Raw genomic sequence first — 23,100 nt, forward strand, 5'->3', positions numbered from 1 at the left:
TCTCAAGTTAGGGTTTGGCCCACGGTCCACAAGGCATAGGCCTATTTCTGTGTGACAGCGTCAGCGTAATTCCTCATACTTTCACAGTGATGGCAAAGGTGTGGGGAGGGGATAGTGTTCAGGTGCGCTACATGCTCATCAGAATGAGTCCCACATACAGTGCCCTCCTGCTGGGGCTTGCCGGCACCTACCTCTGCTGCCCCATGCTGGACGGAGGAGAAAGCGCGGACGAGGGATGAGATGGAGAGAACAAGGAAATAGAGAGGGAGAATGACAGAAAGAGGAAGAGAATATGATCATGAGTCACGTTCCGTTAAAGGTCCCCAGAGCACACACATCCCCGGGTCGCTCGTCTTTCCAGTTCGCTGCAGCTGGCGACGAACGAGGGGCAACAAAACACTAAAACTGGACAGTTTACTCTCAATCTCTTCATTCAAAGACTAAAATCATGGACACTCTTACTGGCAGTTGTGGCCGCTTTGCGTGATGTATTGTTGTCTCTACCTTCTTGCCCTTTGTGCTGTTGTCGGTGCCCAATAATGTTTGTACCCTCCTTTGTGCTGCTACCATGTTGTGTTGCTACCATGCTATGTCCTCATCTTAGGGCTCTATGTAGTGTTGTGTAGTCTTTCTTGCCGTGATGTGTGTTTTGTCCTGTATTTTTATCAAATGTTTATGAAATCTTTAATCCCAGCCCCCGTCCTCGCAGGAGTCCTTTTGCCTTTTGGTAGGCCGTCATTGTAAACAAGAATTTGTTCTTAACTGACTTGCCCAGTTAAATAAAGGTTAAATTAAAAAAAAAAAAAAAAAATGAGCCTGAGAATATATACAATGATTAAAAAGGATGAAAGAAAATGAAAAAGGTTAGATTGAATAGAATAAAAGAGTGTGGTCAAAATAGTTCCTAATATCAGTGCTTAAACACATGGTTAATATTGGGAGATTGCATGTAATGCTGTTCTACTGTGTCAGTGTGTTTGATCTTGTGAAAAACATGTACTGGCCTCGCACAGGTATGTATACAAGTCTCGTCCCTGCAAGTTGTAACACTCACTACCTTGTTTTATTACTGGCATCTGGTAAATGGTGAGTACTTATGTAATACTGTGTGTTATAAGTAGTTATATAACCCTGTGTGTGAACACAGTAACTCACTCCTGCCCACCTGTGGCGTACACACTCCATCCATGGAGGTTTGAAATGCAGTGAGGGTTGATGGCCACTAGGGACCACTGTTAACACATTAATCACGTAAGATTGTCCAACTTCAATGAAGAGTCTCCAACTTCAACAACATTATACAAGTTGTATGTCTGGAACTGATGGGACAAGATCGCATAACATTCAAGTGTTTCTATTCAGTTCAACTACTTGGGGCTACAATATAACAGTTTGTGACTAAAGGCCAAATTACCTCAAAATCAGTCAATATCCAACTTAAATTCTAAGGCATTCTACAGTCCCAGAATTATCGTTGGAAAAATTATTGTTGTCTATCAACATTGACAAGCCACCGGGGTCTGACAATCTGGATGGAAAATTACTGAGGATAATAGGGGACGATATTGCCACATCTTCAATTTAAGCCTACTAGAAAGTGTGTGCACTCATGGCCTGGAGGGAAGCTAAAGTCATTCCGCTACCAAAAAATAGTAAAGCCCCCTTTACTGGCTCAAATAGTCGACCAATCAGTCTGTTACCAACCCATAGTAAACTTCTAGAAAAAAATTGTGCTTGACCAGATACAATGCTATTTGACAGTAAACAAATTGACAACAGACTTTCAGCACGCATGTAGGGAAGGACACTCAACAAGCACGGCACTTACACAAACGACTGATGAGTGGCTGAAAGAAATGGATGATAATATGATTGTATGGGCGGTCTTGTTAGACTTCAGTGCAGCTTTCGACATTATCGATCATAGTCTGCTGCTGGAAAAACTTGTGTGTTATGGCTTTATACCCCCTGCTATAATGTGGATAAAGAGTTACTTGTCTAACAGAACACACAGGGTGTTCTTTAATGGAAGCCTCTCAAACATAATCCAGGTAGAAGCAGGAATTCCCCAGGGTAGCTGTTTAGGCCCCTTACTTTTTTCAATATTTACTAACGACATGCCACTGGGTTTGAGTAAGGCCAGTGTGTCTCTGTATGCGGATGACTCAACACTATACATGAGTGAGCTACTACAGTGACTGAAATGACTGAAACGCTTAACAAAGAGCTGCAGTTAGTTTCGGAATGGGTAGCAAGGAATAAGTTGGTACTAAATGTTTCCAAAACTAAAAGCATTGTATTTGGGACAAGTCATTCACTAAAACCTAAACCTCAACTACATCTCGTAATGAACCATGTGGAAATTGAGCTAGTTGAGGAGACGAAACTGCTTGGAGTAACCCTGGAATATAAACTGTCATGGTCAAAACATATTGATACAACAGTAGCTAAGATGGGGAGAAGTCTGTCCATAATAAAGTGATGCTCTGCCTTCTTAACATCACTATCAACAAGGCAGGTCCTACAGGCCCTGGTTTTGTCGCACCTGGACTACTGTTCATTCGTGTGGTCAGGTGCCACAAAGAGGGACTTGAGAAAATTGTGGTTGGCTCAGAACATGGCAGCACGGCTGGCCCTTAAAAGTACACAGAAAGCTAACATTAATGACATGCATGTCATCTCTCACGGCTCAAAGTAGAGGAGAGATTGACTTCCTCATTACTTGTTTTTGTAAGAGGTGTTGATAAGCTGAAGGTACCGAGCTGTCTGTTTAAAATACTAGCACACAGCTCAGACACCCATATGGTGTGATATGCCACCAGAGGTCTCTTCACAGTCCCCAAGTCCAGAACATACTATGGGAGGCGGACAGTACTACATAGAGCCAAGACTACATGGAACTCTATTCCACATCAGGTAACTGATGCAACCAGTAGAATAGGATTTAAAGATCAGGTAAAAATACACCATAAGGAACAGCGGGGGACTGTGAAGCAACACAAACATAGGCGCAGACACATGCATACACACACATGATAACATACGCACTATACACACACGTACGCATGGATTTTGCGTTGTAGATATGTGGCAGGGGTGTATGGGCCTGAGGGCACACAGAGTGTTGTGAATTCTGTAATTATTATACTGTAATGTTTTTAAAATTGTATAACTGCCTTAATTTTGCAGGACCCCAGGAAGAGTAGCTGCTGCCTTGGCAATGGGGCTCCATAATAAATACAGTATAATTGCAGTTGGTGTGAAATGCTTCACTCTCATTGGTTCCTCTATGGTAGCTACAGCAGTCTCTCTCTGCAATCCTGCAGCATATGTTTAAACCCTGTCTGTCATCAAAACACAATAGCCCATGTTGAAGAAGCTCAGATTGAGTCAACGCGATCAACTGGTGTCATGGTACAAATTGTGCACTGCAGATTGTGAGGACATCAAGGTTAAAACCATTAGGCCAGTCAACACAGAACCTGACAACACCTCATCCGCCACGTCACTTTCCCATTACAAAACACCCTTTAGGTGATGTGTCCTTCAGTTAACTCACATTTGTTATTATAAAATGTTGAATGCCTATAAAAAAATATATCACACGTCATTGAATAAGCAAATAGTGATAGTGTCTGGTCTGTACACTTCATTAAAAGTGCCTGGGGCATTTCATCGACAGAACAATGTCAGTTTACAGTGGATTCTCCTTTTACATAACACCGCAGAACAATGGTTGAGAAACCCTCCATTCGGTCTTCCCACCCTTGTCGACACACAACAAGATTTATGCTCGAGTGGAAGTTATTCCTTCTCCCTTTTTACAAGCCCTCATGGCCCACCCCGGGACGTGCCCATTGGAAACGCATTAAAAACATTTAGTTCAACGTCGGCTTGCCAGCACACGGGCGCAAAATGTTCTACCGCAAAATGCTATATTTAAAAATCTCCTGCATGATATTTCCCAGTAGGTTTTTCAAGCCTGGCTCGGGTTGCTATTTCATTTGAATGACTCGGCTAGTTCTGTAACAATGCATTGCATAGCACATACTGTGTATGGTATGAAACGGTTTCTAAGAAGACAGTTCTCTCTAAGAAAGCGCTTAATTAAACATGTGTCTACTTCATGTCAATATATAGCCTACTTCATTGAAACTTTTTTTTTTTAAGGAAAAAATGTACAGTCATCCCAGTCCGTCGAACATTAAACGAGGTGCAAATCTTGTCATACCAATTTGTCATAATGGCAGTGGGACGACAAGGGACATTGATTCCTCTGATAGTACCTGTAAGGAGCACTTAAGGACCTTGCCTAGCAAAGAGCTAAGGGCGGGCAGTCAGCCACCCAGAACCAGCAGTCAGTCTGTGTAGCACATGTGCTACTGTTGGCCCAGCTAGCAGCCACCGGGCCTTGGGCCCAGAACAGAATGCGGTGCTTCAGAGGCAAAGAGCAAAACGTATCCAGATGTCTGGGACTCACATAAAACACTTAACGAAAAAGACTGCTCGCTTGTGTGTTATATCAGGAACAGAGTATGTTAGCACCGCGTGGTTTTCAGCCCTAAGGGAAGGGGCAGTGGTGAGGTAGGTGAAATGAGAAGGGTGACAACAGCACAATTGACAAACTCACTCAGTCGAAGAGAGACTGGTCTTCGGGTAAACCTTCCCTCGAAACACCAAGCTAGAAACCATCATGATTTCCAGTAACCTTTCTGTTTGTGTGTGTGTGTGTGTGTGTGTGTGTGTGTGTGTGTGTGTGTGTGTGTGTGTGTGTGTGTGTGTGTGTGTGTGTGTGTGTGTGTGTGTGTGTGTGTGTGTGTGTGTGTGTGTGTGTGTGTGTGTGTGTGTGTGTGTGTGTGTGTGTGTGTGTGTGTGTGTGTGTCTGGCACGTCTGTGTATGACCAATGCATGTCACTTTCAATGAAGCCCTTCCAAAGGGGTTGGTCTGTCTGACTGTATTGATGTAGTAGGTTGAGATGGTGCTAAAAAAACAACAACCACTTGATGGTTTGATATCTGTCTGGTGGGGGAATCATAACTCGTTGTCATAATATTGTGTTGTCATGGATACTACCCAGCATGGGATCATGACTTCAATAGCACCTGCATGTTCAGCATGGCTGGACCAGAATGGACCCCAGCTCCACTCATAGTGATGCAGTAACGGTTAAATCAGACGTTCACATCTCATCTACTAACATACCGACACAGATATCCCCTACACCAAAATAATTATTGTAAACATAAAAGGTGAGAACATAGTTTCTGTATCAGAGGAAGACTATCTGGGCCTGTGTTCATAAAGTGTCCCAGAGTAGAAGTGCTGATCTGGGATCAGGTCACCCCATGGCCATTCATTACAACGTAAAAGGTCAAACTGATCCTAGACCAGCACTCCTACTCTGAGACACTTTATGAATGTGGGCCCTGGTGTTTGTTAAGATTCGTCCCAGTTTTAAAATTTGAGAAACGGAACTACACATCTAAAACACAGCAATAAGGTATCTGGCCGGTGTTGCTACGATTCACACCAAAGATTCTAGCCTACTCCTGTCATTAGTGGCAAAATGACTTCTGAAGCAATAGATCCATTTTTTTGCCGAGAGGCTAAATTGCAACCGTCAGAAAACACACAGCTCAGCCTCCATGTGGTTGGTTGGCCAATTATGAGGCATGATTCACTAAGGAAATATCTGCCATTTGCCTCATCAGTTGTGGACCAGTTGTGATCCAACTCACCATAAATCCTACTTTGACAACTGCTGCTGTTGTTCTGCAAGTGTCCACTTCAGCCATTTTCATTCGTTTTATGACATTTGACTGATATTTGATGAAGGGGCGGCAGGTAGCCTAGTGGTTAGAGCGTTGGGCCAGTAACCAAAAGGTTGCTAGATCGAATCCCCGAGCTGACAAGGTAAAAATCTGTTGTTCTGCCCCAGAACAAGGCAGTTAACCAACTGTTCCATCTTTGAAAATAAGAATTTGATCTTTTCTGACTTGCCTAGTTATTAAGAAATACATGTATTTTTTTAAATGGGTAATAACACAGGAATACTGATTTTGAAAATGTTGTACGAGTCATTGTGAGAACTCAAATAAAGCTCAGAAACAAAATTGAAACAAATCTATTGAAATCAAACTGATGTTGGTTAAAAATAAGTCGGTGTGTGTGTGTGTGTGTGTGTGTGTGTGTGTGTGTGTGTGTGTGTGATTGTCTTTGTGTATAAACTATTGATACCAGTGATGAGTGTATTAACTAACGTAAGTAAGACAGGGAGAGTGAGTTAGGTATTGAGTTATTGAGCACATTAAAAAACACTCTGGTAGTGTGTTACCATACCTTTATCAAGTGTTTGTTCACCCATTTTGTGAAGGTCTTTTTCTGTACCCGATCCCGTTCATCTGCAAGGACACAACAAAGAGCAAACGTCAGACATGGTTAAAAAGTTATAAAGTAATAAAGATTTGATACACCCTCTGAGCACATACAGTCATATTGAGGTGCTGAGGTATTTATCGGGGGTTGAGAAGACTCGGTCAAATTTAAAACATGTCGCAGGATATTCGGGATACGGAGAAGATCAAAGGATTTAAAATATATTTAACATGAACAACAAGAGATGAAAAACGTACAAATATCCCAGATGCCGCCATCATTTTGAACATCCCCGAGACAAAGAGAAGTCATTGGATGGGGTTAGTCTTGCCTAGTGAGACATGATACCAGAGCGTCTGGACTAAACATGTCGGACTTACGAGAAATCATCAAAGCACAGTCGGTGCCTAGATATTCACCGTCATCGTCTAGTTGTGTCTGCGAATGCGTTTCACTATGGTATGACTACAGGCAGGGCCTGAGGCTTAGTGGAAGGATTACACTGTGTACAGGTGTTCAGTGTCTCTATAGGCTACATACTGTAACTGGCCCGGTCACGCATGTTGAACCTGCCAAGATACGGTAGCTCTCAGAGAGTAGAGACAACGGTGCCTTAACGGGCAGACAACCACATCTAGCAGATAGATACGGTTTCAGCCTCACCATACTGAGTGGAATGGACACACCCTCAGTCAAATACCTGGACACACCCCACTACCCTGGGGTGCTGGAAAACATAATGCAGAGCACAGACACAGACGTACCAACTGTAGACACTGACCCTCCCCAACCAAGAGGCATATCGCAAACTGTTATTCATCATGCCAGACCACTTCACTGAAAGATTGGTTAAATAACGGATACAAAAAAAATAAACAAAGAAGTCCCATTGAGATATAGTATTTGGGCTCACTTTTTCAAGTGGGCCCATCAGTTATATCACGTGAGGTAGTACTGATGGCCAATCCAATAGCAATTCCAATTGGTCTGTTTCGAAAGTCATACGTCGCATTGTCGCATTGAAGATAGGCAATGCCTACTACTCATACTAGGTTAAAATCACACGATGCACACCAATGATGTCATTGGAAACACTTATCTTCCTCACAATTTTTTAAATTTTTTTATTGACCATTTTCACATATGTTGATGTTGGGTTGGTGCTGGAGATTATTAATTTGAAGTTGCATTTTGGGGGGAATTTTCCCTTAAAGTGGCAATACGTAACTTTTTGGCCGACCTGACCAAGTCACATAGAATTGTGAGTTATAGATCTATCATTCTACTTGAGAGCAAGTCTAAGAAACAGTATTTCTATGCTTCCCATTCTTAACTTTTGCTTTTGAGTCTTTTATTTTTGGTTTCGTACACCAGCTTCAAACAGCTGAAACGACAATATTCATGGTTATGGAAAATATATTTAACAGAAAGTTTAGATGGTACAATGATTCTCTACACTAAAAACTAGCTTATTTTGTCACATCAAGTGAAATTAGGTGAACTATTAGAGTTTTAGCAACCAGGAAATGGCAGAGTGTTTACTGCATAGTGCAACGCCCTGCCGAACCAAAGTACAACGTTGAAGGCAGTGCTGATTCACTGCGACCGCAAACTGAACCCGCAGGCTACGTTTTAGTATTTTAAGGTGTGCCATGTTGCTATTGTGTTATGAAAACACGTTGCCATGGAAACACGTTGCCGTGGCAACCACAGGGTATTTGTGTGTGCCTGGAGACTGACGCAACTTTGACCTCTGTCATTCTCTGTCGACAATACAAGGGCAATCATGATTGGTCGATTGCTGGCATAAATACTCATCAAATTTAGGACGTTTTCCAAAGGTCCCATAATCCTGGACAAACCCCGCACCTTGACCTATGGTCATTCAACTAATGTAAATTCCAAATACTGGTGTTAGCGCAGCAGTAGTGTCCAGCTTGCAATCAGCATACACACTGCCGCAGTCATGACTCAGGCTAAAAAAAACTATTTAAACTCCATTGTACAATGCCAAAGATAAACACAGTGATCGCAAAGGTAAAAGGGGCGAAGGTCCTACCTCCTTTACCCTGAGCCATCTCCTTGATTCACCGCAGGACAAAGGAGTGTTTCAACCCATCGTAAAAAAAGTGGTAAACTAATAGGTTCTCCCGAGTGAGTTACTCTCAGCACTTGATAAATAAGTGACCAATAACCAATTTGCATATGACTATTACTCTACTGTTCTATAACATAACCAGAAGTGAATGAGCAAGTAAGAAAATGTCATTCAATAAGAAAAAAGGTATATACCCAAACGTGCTTCAGCCCAGCTTAAACGAAAAAAGGGAGTCAGGTGCTCGACTGAGGGGCTTGAAATTCCCCCCCAAAACTATCTTTACTCCAGGACATTTCAATGGGTGTCTATCCAGGACAATAAAGAAAACAAAAAATATATACATTTAGGGGACACAAACAAGCTCCCGTTTCGGCGTAAAACACCTCCACTAGAGTCTAGAAGGTGGTTTACGCCGAAACGGAAGCGGTGTCCCGTAAATAAATATTTCAGATCTATGCAGAAACAGAGTGCTCCTTTTTCTTTGTTCAACCGTTGAAGTGTCCTGGGTTAAGGAATGTTTTTTGGTCCATTCTATAGGACTTGTATCAACAATGTATAGACATGCTGAGAGGTCATCCCCTCCATTTCTCCCCCACATTTTGTGAATGGGGTTCGCTGACCAATAGGGTGGGAGGGAGCGGCTGATGCGTTAGATTAGTGGGAGTGTCCACTCCTGGTCACAATGTGGACCACTGGAGAAACAGAAAACATTACAGCAACAACAACTTCCTTTTAAATCTAAATGTATCCTGACACTTAAGAGAAGGGGAATCCCCATAGACGATGATTAGAGAAAGCTGTAATTGAGAGTGCACTAAAGGGGCCTGAGGGCGCACGGTGTGTTGTGAAATCTGTGAATGTATTGTAATGTTTCAAAAAAATTGTATGAACTGCCTTAATTTTGCTGGAGCCCAGGAAGAGTCATCTTTCAATTTAAATTGACACTGACAGTTGGCATGCATCTTAGAATCATGAAGGGGCTCATTATTTCACAGACTAGCCAATCAGGCACCGACTTGAACCTCTGAATAGACTTGTCTGTGCAGGGATATGAAAATGGTCCAAACCTGTAACTACAGCAGTGAAACTTTTCCTTTCACAGGAAAAAAAAACACCCAGGATTTTAACTCTCCCCCTTACGCAAACATGAACCACAGTATCAGAGGCAAACTGTTCATATTAACCTATTTGACACAGAAAGTCTAGGTGTCTATGACACACTGTCTAAGTGACCACTGTCATCCTCGTACATATAGAACCAAACGTTTCATGTAATTAACGTGTATGACACACAGCTTCCTACGTGAACGCTGTCGTACTGGTACCTTTCCTGTCGTCCGTAGACTTCAGCATCCCCTGGTAGTAGCTTTCGTCTGAGGGCACCCTGTCCCTTCCATCCCTGCCACCACTGTTATCTGTCGAGAAGTTCCTGTATCTTTGTTGCTGACCGCTCATGATGCCACTCAACTCCGAATGAATGAATCAAACGTGCCCTCTAACGCGCTCTGTGGCCGCTTTTTGTCGTCACACGGTTTCTGTCGGTAGCTTATAACGTTTCTCTCTCCTGCTCTTGTTCCTCTTAAAAATTCCTCAGTGCTCCTTTCACTCGTGCAGTCGTGTGGCTAAGATCCAGTCCTACGATTTGTTCCTCTCGCTCTATCACCGTATGAGCTCTTATTTTCTTTCCTTCCTCTCCTCCTTTCGCAATAAGTTATGCCTTTGGGGTACGGTGTCTGGGCCTGTCCTTGTGCTGATCTGCACACTATGATACCTGCCTGTGTGTTTGGAGGACATTGTGGTGGGTAAGGCTCGGCCACACCTCTTCCTCTGCCCCGTCATATTGGTGTGGGCTGGTGTGAGCGGACGAGGTGTGGTGGCCAGCAGGCCCGTTGTGCCATAAAACACACCACCTGCATACACTTTTACTCGTCATCAGACCTTCGTTTACACAAGAGTGCACAGTACACAGCCTGAATCATTCCACTTCGTTCCGATGGCTGTATAAGCAATAACGAAGAATGGCACCGGAATAAATAACGCAACATTGTTTTACGGTTTGATACATTATTGTAGAACCCTGTTCAATGTCTCCATCGATTTCTAATTACTTTTCAACACACACACACGCGCACACACACACACACACACACACACACACACACACACACACACACACACACACACACACACACACACACACACACACACACACACACACACACACACACACACACACACACACACACACACACACACACACACACACACACCAATATGAATCATTGCCTACTCATGGCATTCCTGAGAGAGCTGTGGGTGTTACTCAGTGTGATGAGGAAGAGGGGGAGGCTGAAGGAAGGTCTACTTTGGCACCCACACACACAGAGAGATCAGCCATGACCCAACCCTCAACAAGACTATACAGTACCAGCTATGCCCTCGTCTAAGGACATGTAAATTCTCGAACTAGACAATTAGTGAAGGAGTACTTATTCCTTCTGCTCTGCTGAAGACCTAACAGTGTGTGTGTGTGTGTGTCTGTGTGTGTGTGTGTCTGTGTGTGCACGCGCGCGTGTTTGTTGTTATCCCTTTAACTACACCAGCATGACCACTCATGTACGCTCTCAGACCTGATTTCCTCAAACTCTACACTCACATGTAAAGACATTACAGAAACACAACCAGCTAGCATCCTTAAGCCAGCGGTTGATGATGATGAGTCCTTTATCAGCCTCTAACCCAGAGACGACCATTCAGAGAACTGGTAAGACACCATATCAGTGAAGACATCAGTGCAGGCTTGTTTTGGTGTCTATTTCCCCTCGTAATAACATGGGAAGACACTAAATACACTGAAGACAGACCCAGAGAAGAACACGGGGGTTATACTACGAAGTAGGATCAAGGAGTTAGCCAGCTGACTTTGATGAACAAATTAAGCTGGCTTCATTAAAAACGCTCAACTAAAATATGAATTTTTGATTATTGAATCAGTTAGAGTAGACCATTCCAAGATCTTTCAAACATTTTTATTTGACTTCTATGACAATATATAACTAGCTCCTTGAGTCTGCTTCGTAGAATACCTTTCAGGGTTCCTAGTCCTGTATATTTTGGGGCTTCACTAAGGTCCCCTTCACTGAGGTCTAACCCCCTATAAGAACTGTAGGGTGCTGACACCCAAACCAATGCCACAGGGTGTGACCAACAGGCCCTGGTAAATCCTAGCCCTCTAAAAAATGAAGAGGGTAGGAGGTATGCATCTCATTTCCACACCCTGTCTGACATGCGTTAAGAAGGATGTAAAAAATATATATAATAACTTTTCTTTCCAATGTGAGGTTATTAAGGTTATGAAGGCATCTTGTTTGAACATGAAGCATTTGATTTGTCAGGATGTGTGTGTTTGTTTTATTTAAACACTAAGTTCACAAAATTAGCAAATTGTGGAGAGGCACACCTTAAATAGTAGCTTTGTGTACTTCCGCACGTCTAGGCAAGAACAGGAATTAAGGAGGGCAAGCAAATACCATTGATACTGTACAGTCCAAGACCGAGAAGGGAAGAGAACAGTAATAACAACACACACATAATCACACACTCGACAGTGCCGGAGGCTAAACATAAAAACATTGAGGATTCATATGATCATCCCTCACAGGGGAGTTTGGATAGTGTAGCATGTGAAATAAAGGATTAATATATGACGTAAATTGATTTCTATGTGCTTAGCAGAGAAAAAAAAGAAGAAGGAACCCGCACACTGCTCTTGATAGTATCACTGATCTTTAATAAGCTTTACGTATTGGCCTCACGGCATTTGTAAAAGGTTTTCTGAGTAAAAAAATATAAAAATAGCACCCAAAGGTAGACCTAGCCCCACCCACAACCATTAGATGCATCGAATGGGGTTGGAGGCGAAGGAAAAACAAATAAGTGCTCCAAATATAACAATATGCATTTCTTAAATATTTGAATAAAGTGTGTACATGAAACGTATTAAACACGTCTGTAAAACAACAATGAGGACATCGACCTACCAAGCAAGTTTTCATGAATCATTGGGTACAGCGTACGAAAAACGTCAGAGTAATCTGAAATAGCGGCATAATTCATGTTCACATTTACAACATAACATACATAGGCATTTCATCATTAAGACCTTTAGGAAATGTCATTGAGTAATGCCATAAAGTCTGACAACTCTTCTCCCGTTACTCCCCCATATGCCCCAATTTTTTTTTTCAATATATCGATACCACTTCAGGACTTTATTCATAAATGGATTTTTACGTTTTCATTATTAACAAAACGTTCTTCACAAAGACCCACATAAAGGTTCGTATAACTCGGAGCGAATGTGGAGCCCATCGACGTTCCATTCGTTTGGAGGTAGTATTCATCATCAAACCTGAAAAAGTCAGCTCCAGAATAAAGTTAGTTGGTGGATATTCGTTAGTATCTCTGTCTCTCAAATAGTGAACTACGGCTGCAAGCCCTCACATATGGGGAAGACCGGTATATAGACTCTCAACATCTAATGTAACCCAAAACACAGTCTTCTGTTAAACCCGTTGTAGGTGAGACCACAACACGTTAACTGCTACGGGTATCTTAAAACAGGTTGGGAGTTTTCTGGAACAGAGTGAGTTTATGGAATCAAATGTCAATGTGCGTGGGGTGGGGTGGAAAGAAAGCTAGAAAAGAGGTGAAGTGAAAGGTATTTGATCATGGACTACTGCTTACACAGCTGATAGGTTGCCGACTGAGAGCAGGGCATGTGATGAGCTGTTGGAATGTGTCTGCGATCTCCTCTCTGCTGGCTGGTGCACTGTGCCAAAGTCCTAACCTAAATATCCTAACCCACCACACCAAACAAACACACCCCTCATCACTCTACATACAATACCCCATAATGACAAAGCAAAAACAGGTTTTTAGAAATGTTTGCTAATTTTAATTAAAATAAAAATGAAATATCAAATTTACAAAAGTATTCAGACCCTTTACTCAATACTTTGTTGAAGCACCTTTCAGCAGCGATTACAGCCTCAAGTCTTGTTGGGTATGACGCTACAAGCTTGGCACACCTGTATTTGGGGAGTTTCACCCATTCTTCTCTGCAGATCCTCTCAAGTTCTGTCAGGTTGGATGGGGAGCGTTGCTGCACAGCTATTTTCAGGTCTCTCCAGAAATGTTAGATCGGGCTCTGGTTGGGCTATTCAAGGACATTCAGACACTTGTCCTGAAGCCACTCCTGCATTGTCTTGGCTGTGTGCTTAGGGTCGTTGTCCTGTTTTAAGGTGAACCTTCACCACAGTCTGAGGTCCTGAGCACTCTGGAGCAGATTTTCATCAAGGATCTCTCTGTACTTTGCTCCATTCATCTTTGCCTCGATCCTGACTAGTCTCCCATTCCCTGAAAAACATCCCCACAGCATGATGCTGCCACCACCATGCTTCACCGTAGGGATGGTGTCAGGTTTCCTCCAGACATGATGCTTGGAATTCAGGCCAAAGAGTTCAATCTTGGTTTCATCAGACCAGAGAATCTTGTTTCTCATGGTCTAAGAGTCCTTTAGGTGCCTTTTGGCAAACTCCAAACGGGCTGTCATGTGCCTTTTATTGAAGAGTGGATTCCGTCTGGCCACTCTACCATAAAGAGCTGATTGGTGGAGTGATGGAGAGATGGTTGTCCTTCTGGAAGGTTCTCCCATCCCAACAGGAACTCTAGAGCTCTGTCAGAGTGACCATAGGGTTATTGGTCACCTCCCTGACCAAAGCCCTTCTCCCCCGATTGTTCAGTTTGGCCGGGCGGCCAGCTCTGGGAAGGGTCTTGGTGTTTCCAAACTTCTTCCATTTAAGAAGGATGGAAACCACTGTGTTCTTGGGGACCTTCAATGCTGTAGAAATGTTTACCCTTCCACAGATCTGTGCCCCGACACAATCTTATCTCAGAGCTTTACAGACAATTCCTTCGACCTCATGGCTTGGTTTTTGCTCTGACATGCACTGTCAACTGTGGGACCTTATATAGACAGGTGTGCACCTTTTCAAATCATGCCCAATCAATTGAATGTACCACAGGTGGACTCCAATCAAGTTGTAGAAACATCTCAAGGATGACCAATGGAAACAGGATTCACCTGAGCTCATTTTCGAGTCTCATAGCAACGGGTCTGAATACTTACAATATGTAAATGTTTTGTATCTTTAATAAATCGCAAAGATTTCTTAAAACCTGGTTTCGCTTTAACATGATGGGTTATTGTGTATAGATTGCCGAGGATTTTTTTGTATTTAATCCATTTTAGAATAAGGTTAACGTAACAAAAAGTGGAAAAGGTCAAGGGGTCTGAATATTTCCCGAAGGCACTGTACCAACACCAGGGTGTTAGGTACTTCACACATAACAATACAAAGCCCAGGGGGGCATAACAACGGGAAATGTGGAATGTCACAGGAAGGCCCAAACTGAAAAGAGCAGCCAACGTCAGAGATACCGTGGAAAATCTTACTCATGAAACTGTATTCGCCAACGACGCTCCAAAGAAAGGATGTATCATTAAGGTCTACGCATGCTTATAACCCTGCTCCCTCATTAAACCATCATCTAAACCAGATGGAACGCTTGGCCTTTTAAAAACAAGACTGTTGAAAACATGAAGAGATTTTTTTTCTCTCTCTCGAAATGACATGGTTGAGGTTCTCTCATTGCTAGAACGGGACATATTAAAGTAGAGTGTCTTGGGGGTTCTCCTCAATGTTTCTCACACTGACTGGGCTTCATATGTGGACACCCTTAGCAGAGTTCCCAACAACCAGATGCATCCAGTCTTCAGGGATAAAGCTACTTCAACCAAGCCAGAGGTGGAAACTCCGCTCAGGCGTTTCTTTTACGCCTACTACGTTAGGTTATATGTGGATGATGTGGATGGATCATTCTGGTGGAGGGAAGAGGGGGAAACCCCCGGGATCCACCCCTCTAATTTGTATGCCCGATGTTTAGTTTCAAGGCTCATGTATATTCAAAGAACTTAGAGACTCTACAAAGCCAAACTTTGTCAGATGTTTGTCCGATGTTGAAACGAGTCAGCATCCCACACGATCAGTAGTGTATTCTAGATAGAAAAGAATATGCCCGCAAGCCAGTAGAAAGTCCCAGATGAAAACACCAAACACGTCTATATCACTGTGAATCCTCTGAACAGTTCCATTAATACTACGTCCTTGTTTCTGAAAGATCTACCAAATTGGGTTGATGGAAATTGTGATTTTTATCCAAAATCAACAGTGGTACAGTAGTTGTTTTCAATTTCAAATAGAAAACAACTAGGTTCCATTTCAAATAGAAAACAGCTAGGCTCCATTTCAAATAGAAAACAACTAGGTTCCATTGCAAATAGAAAACAACTAGGTTCCATTTCAAATAGAAAACAACTAGGTTCCATTTCAAATAGCTTCTCATGGTACTCAACCCTACTCACTCAACTCACTCCGCTATCTCAACTCAGCAGAGAGAAGCATCACAGTCATAACCAACCAGGGTCGTGTTCATGAGGCACAAAAGGACTGAAACATGGAGTGACTTTCTGAACTTATCCATTAAGAAAGGTTTGTTTCCGTTTTCCATTGCAAAAACCTCCGGAGAGGTAGGCCTACTCCTGCAGCGATAGAAAAGAGTCCCCTGCAGACATTCTAACCCAGAGAGGAGAGGAATGGAGAAGCATCCGAAGATAACAGAAGATAACGTAAGATAATCACAACACTATTCCGGGCCACACCCTTTCTGTTTGTACTCGTTCACAACTGTAAACGGTCACATAAATGTAATGCTATTGCCTGACCCTTCAAAGTTGGAATGTCAAAGCCATTATGCTCTCCATATGAACATTTGTACAGTATATGGCTCATGTCAAGTACATCTGTAAAAATCATCAGGTCAGGCATCGTTGACTGAGACAATTGGACTTGTAGTCACAGGGAACGTTAGGAAAACAGAGATTAAACAAAACAGCAATCCGCCGTCATGACTTAAAAAGTCTTGAGCTCACGGAGAGGAAAAGGTGAAAAGAGGGGAGGAAGAGGAGGGTAGGGTTTAACGCCCCTCATTCCAGAGAAGGGAACAGCCTCACCCCTCCCTTAGAGGGACATCCACCTCCCTCAGGATGCCTAGCGCTCACCGACTCTCCCTCCCACTGTCCTGTCACTCCAGCCCAATGCAAGTGGGAGCGTGTACTCGGAATGTTAATAAAATAAAACCAAGAGGAACAAGTGGGATACACCTTGTTCCTGACTGTGTGTGTGTGTGTGTGTGTGTGTGTGTGTGTGTGTGTGTGTGTGTGTGTGTGTATATGTGTGTGTGTGTGTGTGTGTGTATGTGTGTGTGTGTGTGTGTGTGTGTGTGTGTGTGTGTGTGTGTGTGTGTGTGTGTGTGTGTGTGTGTGTGTGTATGTATGTGTGTGTGTGTGTGTGTGTGTGTGTGTGTGTGTGTGTGTGTGTGTGTGTGTGTGTGTGTGTGTATATGTGTGTGTGTGTGTGTGTGTGTGTGTATGTATGTGTGTGTGTGTGTGTGTGTGTGTGTGTGTGTGTGTGTGTGTGTGTGTGTGTGTGTGTGTGTGTGTGTGTGTGTGAGCACACCCAGTTTGGGTCAGCTGCGTCTCACAAAGAAATAGAAATCAAAGGAACTACAGCACAGTGTACAAATATTCATAAAGATCAACAGACATAATGTCCAGTCTTTGTTGCACTTTTATTGTCTGTATAACATGGCAAGAGGGGATTGCTGCCGCTGCTATGGAATGACTCACTCGCTGTCCGACATTATCTTCACAGATCTAAATCCCTGTAGCAGGATGAGATGTCATAGTCAGAACTAGATCGAAAGATGAAGCTATAAGAACAATTTAACTCCGACTCAGCAACGAATGGATTAGCCCTGACAGCTGAGGTTAAAAATGGCTAATTAGTCTACCGCTCCTGGAGCCATGGTGGAAAGCCCCACATCTGTGAATTAACGCTCACTCTTTATGGACTTTCCTTGAGTAAACTTACACAAAGAGAAAAGTGAGTCTGTTTAATCAAGGTGTAGGTACGGTACCTGTACAATACAACACCAGTCTCCCTCTATTGGAGATGGTATCATACTACACCAGCCGATGCACTCATTACAAACAATACTTTTCGACTGAGGGCAACAGACGCTTTATTTAAAGTATGCAAAAATGGAAATTACATATTGCTACTGAGAAATACCTGTCAAAACATCACTCTCACTTCATTCCCTATTCCTTCAAAAATCATTATTACTGGTTTCCATATTTGATTAACATTAGTGGAGGGCTGAATCGAGAATCTGACCAACGGTACATTTGAATGTGGAAAAAGGGGAACCTGAGAGGGGTTGCTGTGGCAACATCTCCAAACATACGGTAGCTTTTTCCGCCTGTGGCTGGGTTATTTTTTACTTATATTACTCATGGCTATATTTTTAGACGGGGAGCTGTGTCTTCCATGATTGACTAACTTCAGAGAGAAAGGAAAACTCCTCTGGAGGGAGAAAATAATAGAAAGTTCACAGAGTGAACACTAGATGGCAACAAAGCACAATGAGAACAGAGTGACTTTTCCTGGCCTTGTTATTACGTTGCCATACTTTTTTTTTCTGTGGCCATGACCTAACCAGGAGAATTATAGTCAAGTTACATGGTGAGAAGAAAAACTCCTGGATCTAGTTATTATGAAAAATGAACAACAACAAAAAAAGTAATGAAAACCTGCCAATCCTGCATACAGTAGACATTTCAAATCACACAAAAGGAAATGTATGAAAAAGCAAATATAATGATGGTGCTATTCAGACCCTCTTAGAGTTCATTTATGGACTAGACTCCATACACACTGAATACTCTAAAACTGGGTTATAGATAGTTACATGGAACTGGAAGTGTTTCTTAAGACATCAGTGTCTCTAAAACAGTAATATTTATAATAGCTGAATGACACCCTTGATCCTAACTGTCGGGACATTGCTTAATTCAGTCAGGGTGAGTAATCCACAGCGCACTATCCCTACCCAATGAAACCCCTCCCTCAGTCACTCAATCTGCATATTACCCAGCTGCCATGTCACACCCGGAGCGCAATAACAAACTGTGAACTTTGTTACAGAGGAATAAAAAGTGCGTTGTTATTTGTACACTTATGTGGAGTAGTTATTAATTACTATAGACTAATACTAAACTGTTAACAGTTTGACCTGTAGGCAGTTCCCATGCATAGAGAACATATAGTTGGTCGCCTAATTCATGTGTATATTCGTGTGGGATTCTGAGTCAAGAAGACGCACCCCATTGGAAAGGCTTGCTAAAGCCCATGATGGTAGTCATTTGTGATTTGAGTGAGAGCTGGGGAGTAAAGAGCTCCTTCAGTGTTCTACTTTAAACACATATGGAAGTGAGTTGGACATGAGACAGCTGGAGGCAATCAGCAAAACATCCACCATTATATAACTGGAATCCAGGACTAGTTTAACTGTAACACTAAAAAGAGACAGCTAATCAAGTCTTGGGCACTTTCTCCCCCATTCACAAATCTCACATGCTAATATGTATCTAATATGTATTTACTAATATGTATTTATTTGAGAATTATACCATACATTCTGAATCCATTCAGTTGCCCAAGATTGAAATGGCCATTCATTGAAAGAAAGAGTAGCCTAATCAACAACACACTTGAGGTATCAACATTCTCACTTGGAAATGGAAACTATATTAAGTGAAAATAATACTATATTAACTATCATGTTCTAGGGCCCTGTGTTTTGCTCTATCATGTTACATGCCTGGTTTTTAACACTTTTTTATATGATGGTCCAGCACCATCCTTAGACAATTGTTTGCATTTTTTGGTGTATTTCTCATTTCTGGATTAGGTTTAAAATACAGGAACAAATCTTGCTATGTCAAATGATTGCGCAAAACACAGGGCCCTATACCATAGATTTAATATCAAACGTCAATTATTACCAGAAACTACATTTGTATTACATGTGATCATATTTACTACTGTAGGACTAGAACCAGCATGGGGAACGCCTACTTTGCCCCTTCCCCGTGTCATAATTTCTATTTCTGCCACTCACCTACACAACACATTTTGCTGTACAAATATCTGCTTCTTTCTGCATAGCTCATCTCGGGCAGGTGATCTTCCCGTTCATAAACTATTCCCAGATGAAATAACGACATTGCTCCAGTTGGAACTTCGGGGCTCCCCTGAGTCGCTATAGCTTCAAAAAAAAGTTTTGGGAGTTCTCAAAAAAAAAAGAAGAAGCGCTCACCGACGTTCCGGAGCGCAAGAATGCAAACACACTCGCTTTTCATGGTGCGACAGTCGAAGGAGAGAAAAAATGCTTTCTAATGGATGGGTGAAAGTTTCACTTTCACAACAGCCCTGCCCATCTCATGTGGGTCCTTTTAATTCCCAAAGGTATATGGATTTCTACTCTGTTCTATATCAATTGATATATACAGTATATAGGTCTATCCATTCAAAATAGAAGTGAAATGTAAAAAAATAAAAAATAAAATAAAAATTATGATGAAGCGTTACACTTTGTTAGAAATTATTTTAATATTCTTGGGATAAAGTTAAATTACAATTGCAATATTTATATGTGAGAATTAAAGCAAATATTTAGTTAATTTGATATTCGATAAAAAATGTATTTGATAAAACTGTCATCAGGTCACCTATGAGGCTCCCTTGGTATTGCATTCCACCTTGGAACTCACAGTACTTCAAGTCTACAACCCTTCTACCACTGTTTGGGCTGAATTCTCATTGTGAAAGTAAAAGGGGGAAAAGCAGACGACTTTCTCTCTTTCTAACAGGACTGTAAATTTACGACAGGTCACAACTGACCTGATCCTAGGTCAGATTAAAGAGTGGGCAGATGGCCTGAATATGAAACTTCTCTTACAGACGACTGACCTCTGCTCCACAAACATACAACTGCACTTGTCTTCAGGCACTAAGGACTGGTTTCCCACACCTGTACTAAACAATCCTACTTCTGGACTAAAAAGCATAAGGTCAACGGAGAATCTTCATTGAAAGTGATTTTTAGCCCATGGATAAGCTTAATCTTTGTCTGGGAAACTGGACCTAGGATTCTAACTTCTAACCTTTAAGCAATATTATGTGACCCGTTTCAGGAAGTTAGGGGTATGTTGCTAGTTCACAGGAGAGGCATATGCGTCTTTTGGCAGAAATGCCTTATAAACAAACTTGTATGCCGTCTGTAAATAGGAATACAGTGGTTAAAACTTTGAGCCGAGTTGGTTCGGCCACGGAAAAAGCTGAGATGATGGATGAGCTGGACATGCCGAGAGATGAGTTCGGATTGGTCTGCCATGTAGCACATATCTGTCTATAACATGAGCTGCTCAGTACGTGTAGATAATTCTTGCCACTGCAGCTTTTTTGAAAGATGTAACGTTGGCCATGGAGAACTGCAAAAGTGTTCCACATTGCTGCCAAAATTTATCAGGCGCTATTGACAAAGATCAGTGGGGAAAAGTTGTGATGGACTACTTTCTGAACATGGTCAGTGTGAACCGGAGTGACTTGACAAACAAGCTGTACAAACAAAACAGAGTTAAAAGGGGTTCCAGTCTGCCGTGAAGCCTTCATCTATGTATACGGGTAAGAGTCTAGCTACATTTTCAGATATTATACGTGTCTAATTTCAGAAAGTCATTTTCATTGTAAGTTAAAGCGTACTGTTATCTAGCTAGCGAACAATAGCTTGCTGGATCGCTAGCTAACGTCATGTGTATGATCTGTGTAATATTATTAGCATCTCAGAAAGCTATTTGCATTGCTAGTTACCAGTACATAGCCTCGCTACTGTTATTTTATTGTTGCTCTTTAATTATTAGTTATTTTTCTATTTTCTTCTTTATGTCAAATGTATTCTTTACTTCAGTTTATTTTAGTAAATACTTTAACACTTATTTATCTTAAAACTGCATTGTTGGTTAAGGGCTTGTAAGTAAGCATTTCACTGTAAGGTCTACACCTGTTGTATTTGGCGCATGTGACAAATACATTTTTATTTGATTTAGTTGTAGCCTAGTTTTAGCGAGCTAGCTAACATTGAACCTAGTTGGCTAGTTTTAGCTACCTGGCTAGCTATGACAATCTGTTTGCATTGCTAGTAGTATGGGGGTTAGGATTATGGTTCATTGTTTAGCTCGCTAGCTACATGTCTAAACAAAATGCTTCACTTCACCAGATAATTACATGACTCATCAAGTTAGCTAGGTGTGTCTGGGGGTGATTAAGGCAATCTATTGTATTTCATGAACATGTGTACATGTCTAGACAATAGTGACCCATCCACTTCGCTAGATGTGGCTAGGGGGGTGGTGGTTATAGCATTTCCTTTCACAGGACCCATACATTTAGAGAAGTGTGTCTGGGTAAGCATCATCTAATAATTTGAAATATTTATCAAATATTTTTTTATCCGGACACAATTTTTTTATATTGCTGCTATGCAAATACGCAAGTAAACATTTCACTGTACAGTTTCCACCTTCTATATCCTGTGCATGTGACAAATAAGCATACATTTTATTTGAGAGAGTGTGTGTTTACCAGAGACGAACAACATGACCTGAACCAAAGTCAGATTAGGATATAGGCCAAGGATCAGATAAAGTGTATTTTTACCTGGAGTTTTTCCTTATTGTAGTCTATTATACTTTCACTACTTTTAGTCTGTTTATCCTTACTCCCTCTGTTTAGCACATGGCCTCACATGTGAATCCTTAAAGATATGGGTGGGGCTAAGGCTTAAGAGGGTGTGCACTATGCTGAATAGGTGGAGACAAAGAAGAGCTCTCCAGTAGTTGTACTGAAACATTCAAGGGCCACGTTTATCAACTTTTCAAAGTCGAATTACCTACCCATTGTTCCCCAACTGCAGTACATTATATACCGTTTTGTAGCTCCCTACTTTAGACCGAATCGATGGGGTCGGTCACATATCCTAATAGAATTCTAATTCCTAACTCTATGATCCTACTAACCAATTAATTTCCCGCAGTACAAGCGAAAAAATAAAAAGAGATCTTCTGGGTGGCAAGTAAGCTAGCGGTTAAGAGTGTTGGGCCAGTAATCAAAAGGTTGCTGGTTTGAATCCCAGAGCCGACTAGGTGAAAATAAGAGTGTCTGCTTAATGACTAAAATGTAAATGGTAATACCAAAACATCACTGTTGTGTCATGAATAACCAGCCTCAACAGACAACAGCAAGTAAACCGATATTCGTTAAAAAGGGCTATGGTTTTATTATTCACACAGGTGAAGAGGTGTGTGTGTGTGTGTGTGTGTGTGTGCATGTCTAGGGTTAAGCGGGTGTCTCAGTGTGAATGTACTGTACAATCGGGATTCATCAGGTCTTTCTTCTCAACCAGACGCAGATATCACATTGTCAAGAGAGAAGACTAATTTGTATTTGATTTGCTTTAGGCTTTACAAAGAGGGGGCTTTGAACATCATAGGTAGTAATGATGATGGTAACCTAAGAGGTGAAGTGAAGGGCTGTTAGAATAG

General features: G+C 41.8%; 1 protein-coding gene across 16 annotated transcripts in view; it reads right to left on the bottom strand.

Moving 5' to 3' along the window:
- Positions 1 to 23,100, bottom strand: part of LOC109864489 (plectin) — a 176,979-nt gene that overhangs the window by 43,414 nt on the left and 110,465 nt on the right. For 12 of the 16 annotated variants that reach the window (XM_031792134.1, XM_031792175.1, XM_031792137.1 and 9 more), the window contains one exon: positions 6,341 to 6,402. In XM_031792134.1, coding sequence (XP_031647994.1) covers positions 6,341 to 6,402 — 62 coding nt within the window. Of the gene's footprint in view, positions 1 to 6,340; positions 6,403 to 9,799; positions 10,267 to 19,619; positions 19,671 to 23,100 lie in introns of those variants that run through there. The other 4 variants (XM_031792176.1, XM_031792169.1, XM_031792180.1 and 1 more) reach the window with 4 other exon arrangements.

The sequence above is a fragment of the Oncorhynchus kisutch genome, linkage group LG2 (assembly GCF_002021735.2).
Source record: "Oncorhynchus kisutch isolate 150728-3 linkage group LG2, Okis_V2, whole genome shotgun sequence".
Lineage (NCBI taxonomy): Eukaryota > Metazoa > Chordata > Actinopteri > Salmoniformes > Salmonidae > Oncorhynchus > Oncorhynchus kisutch.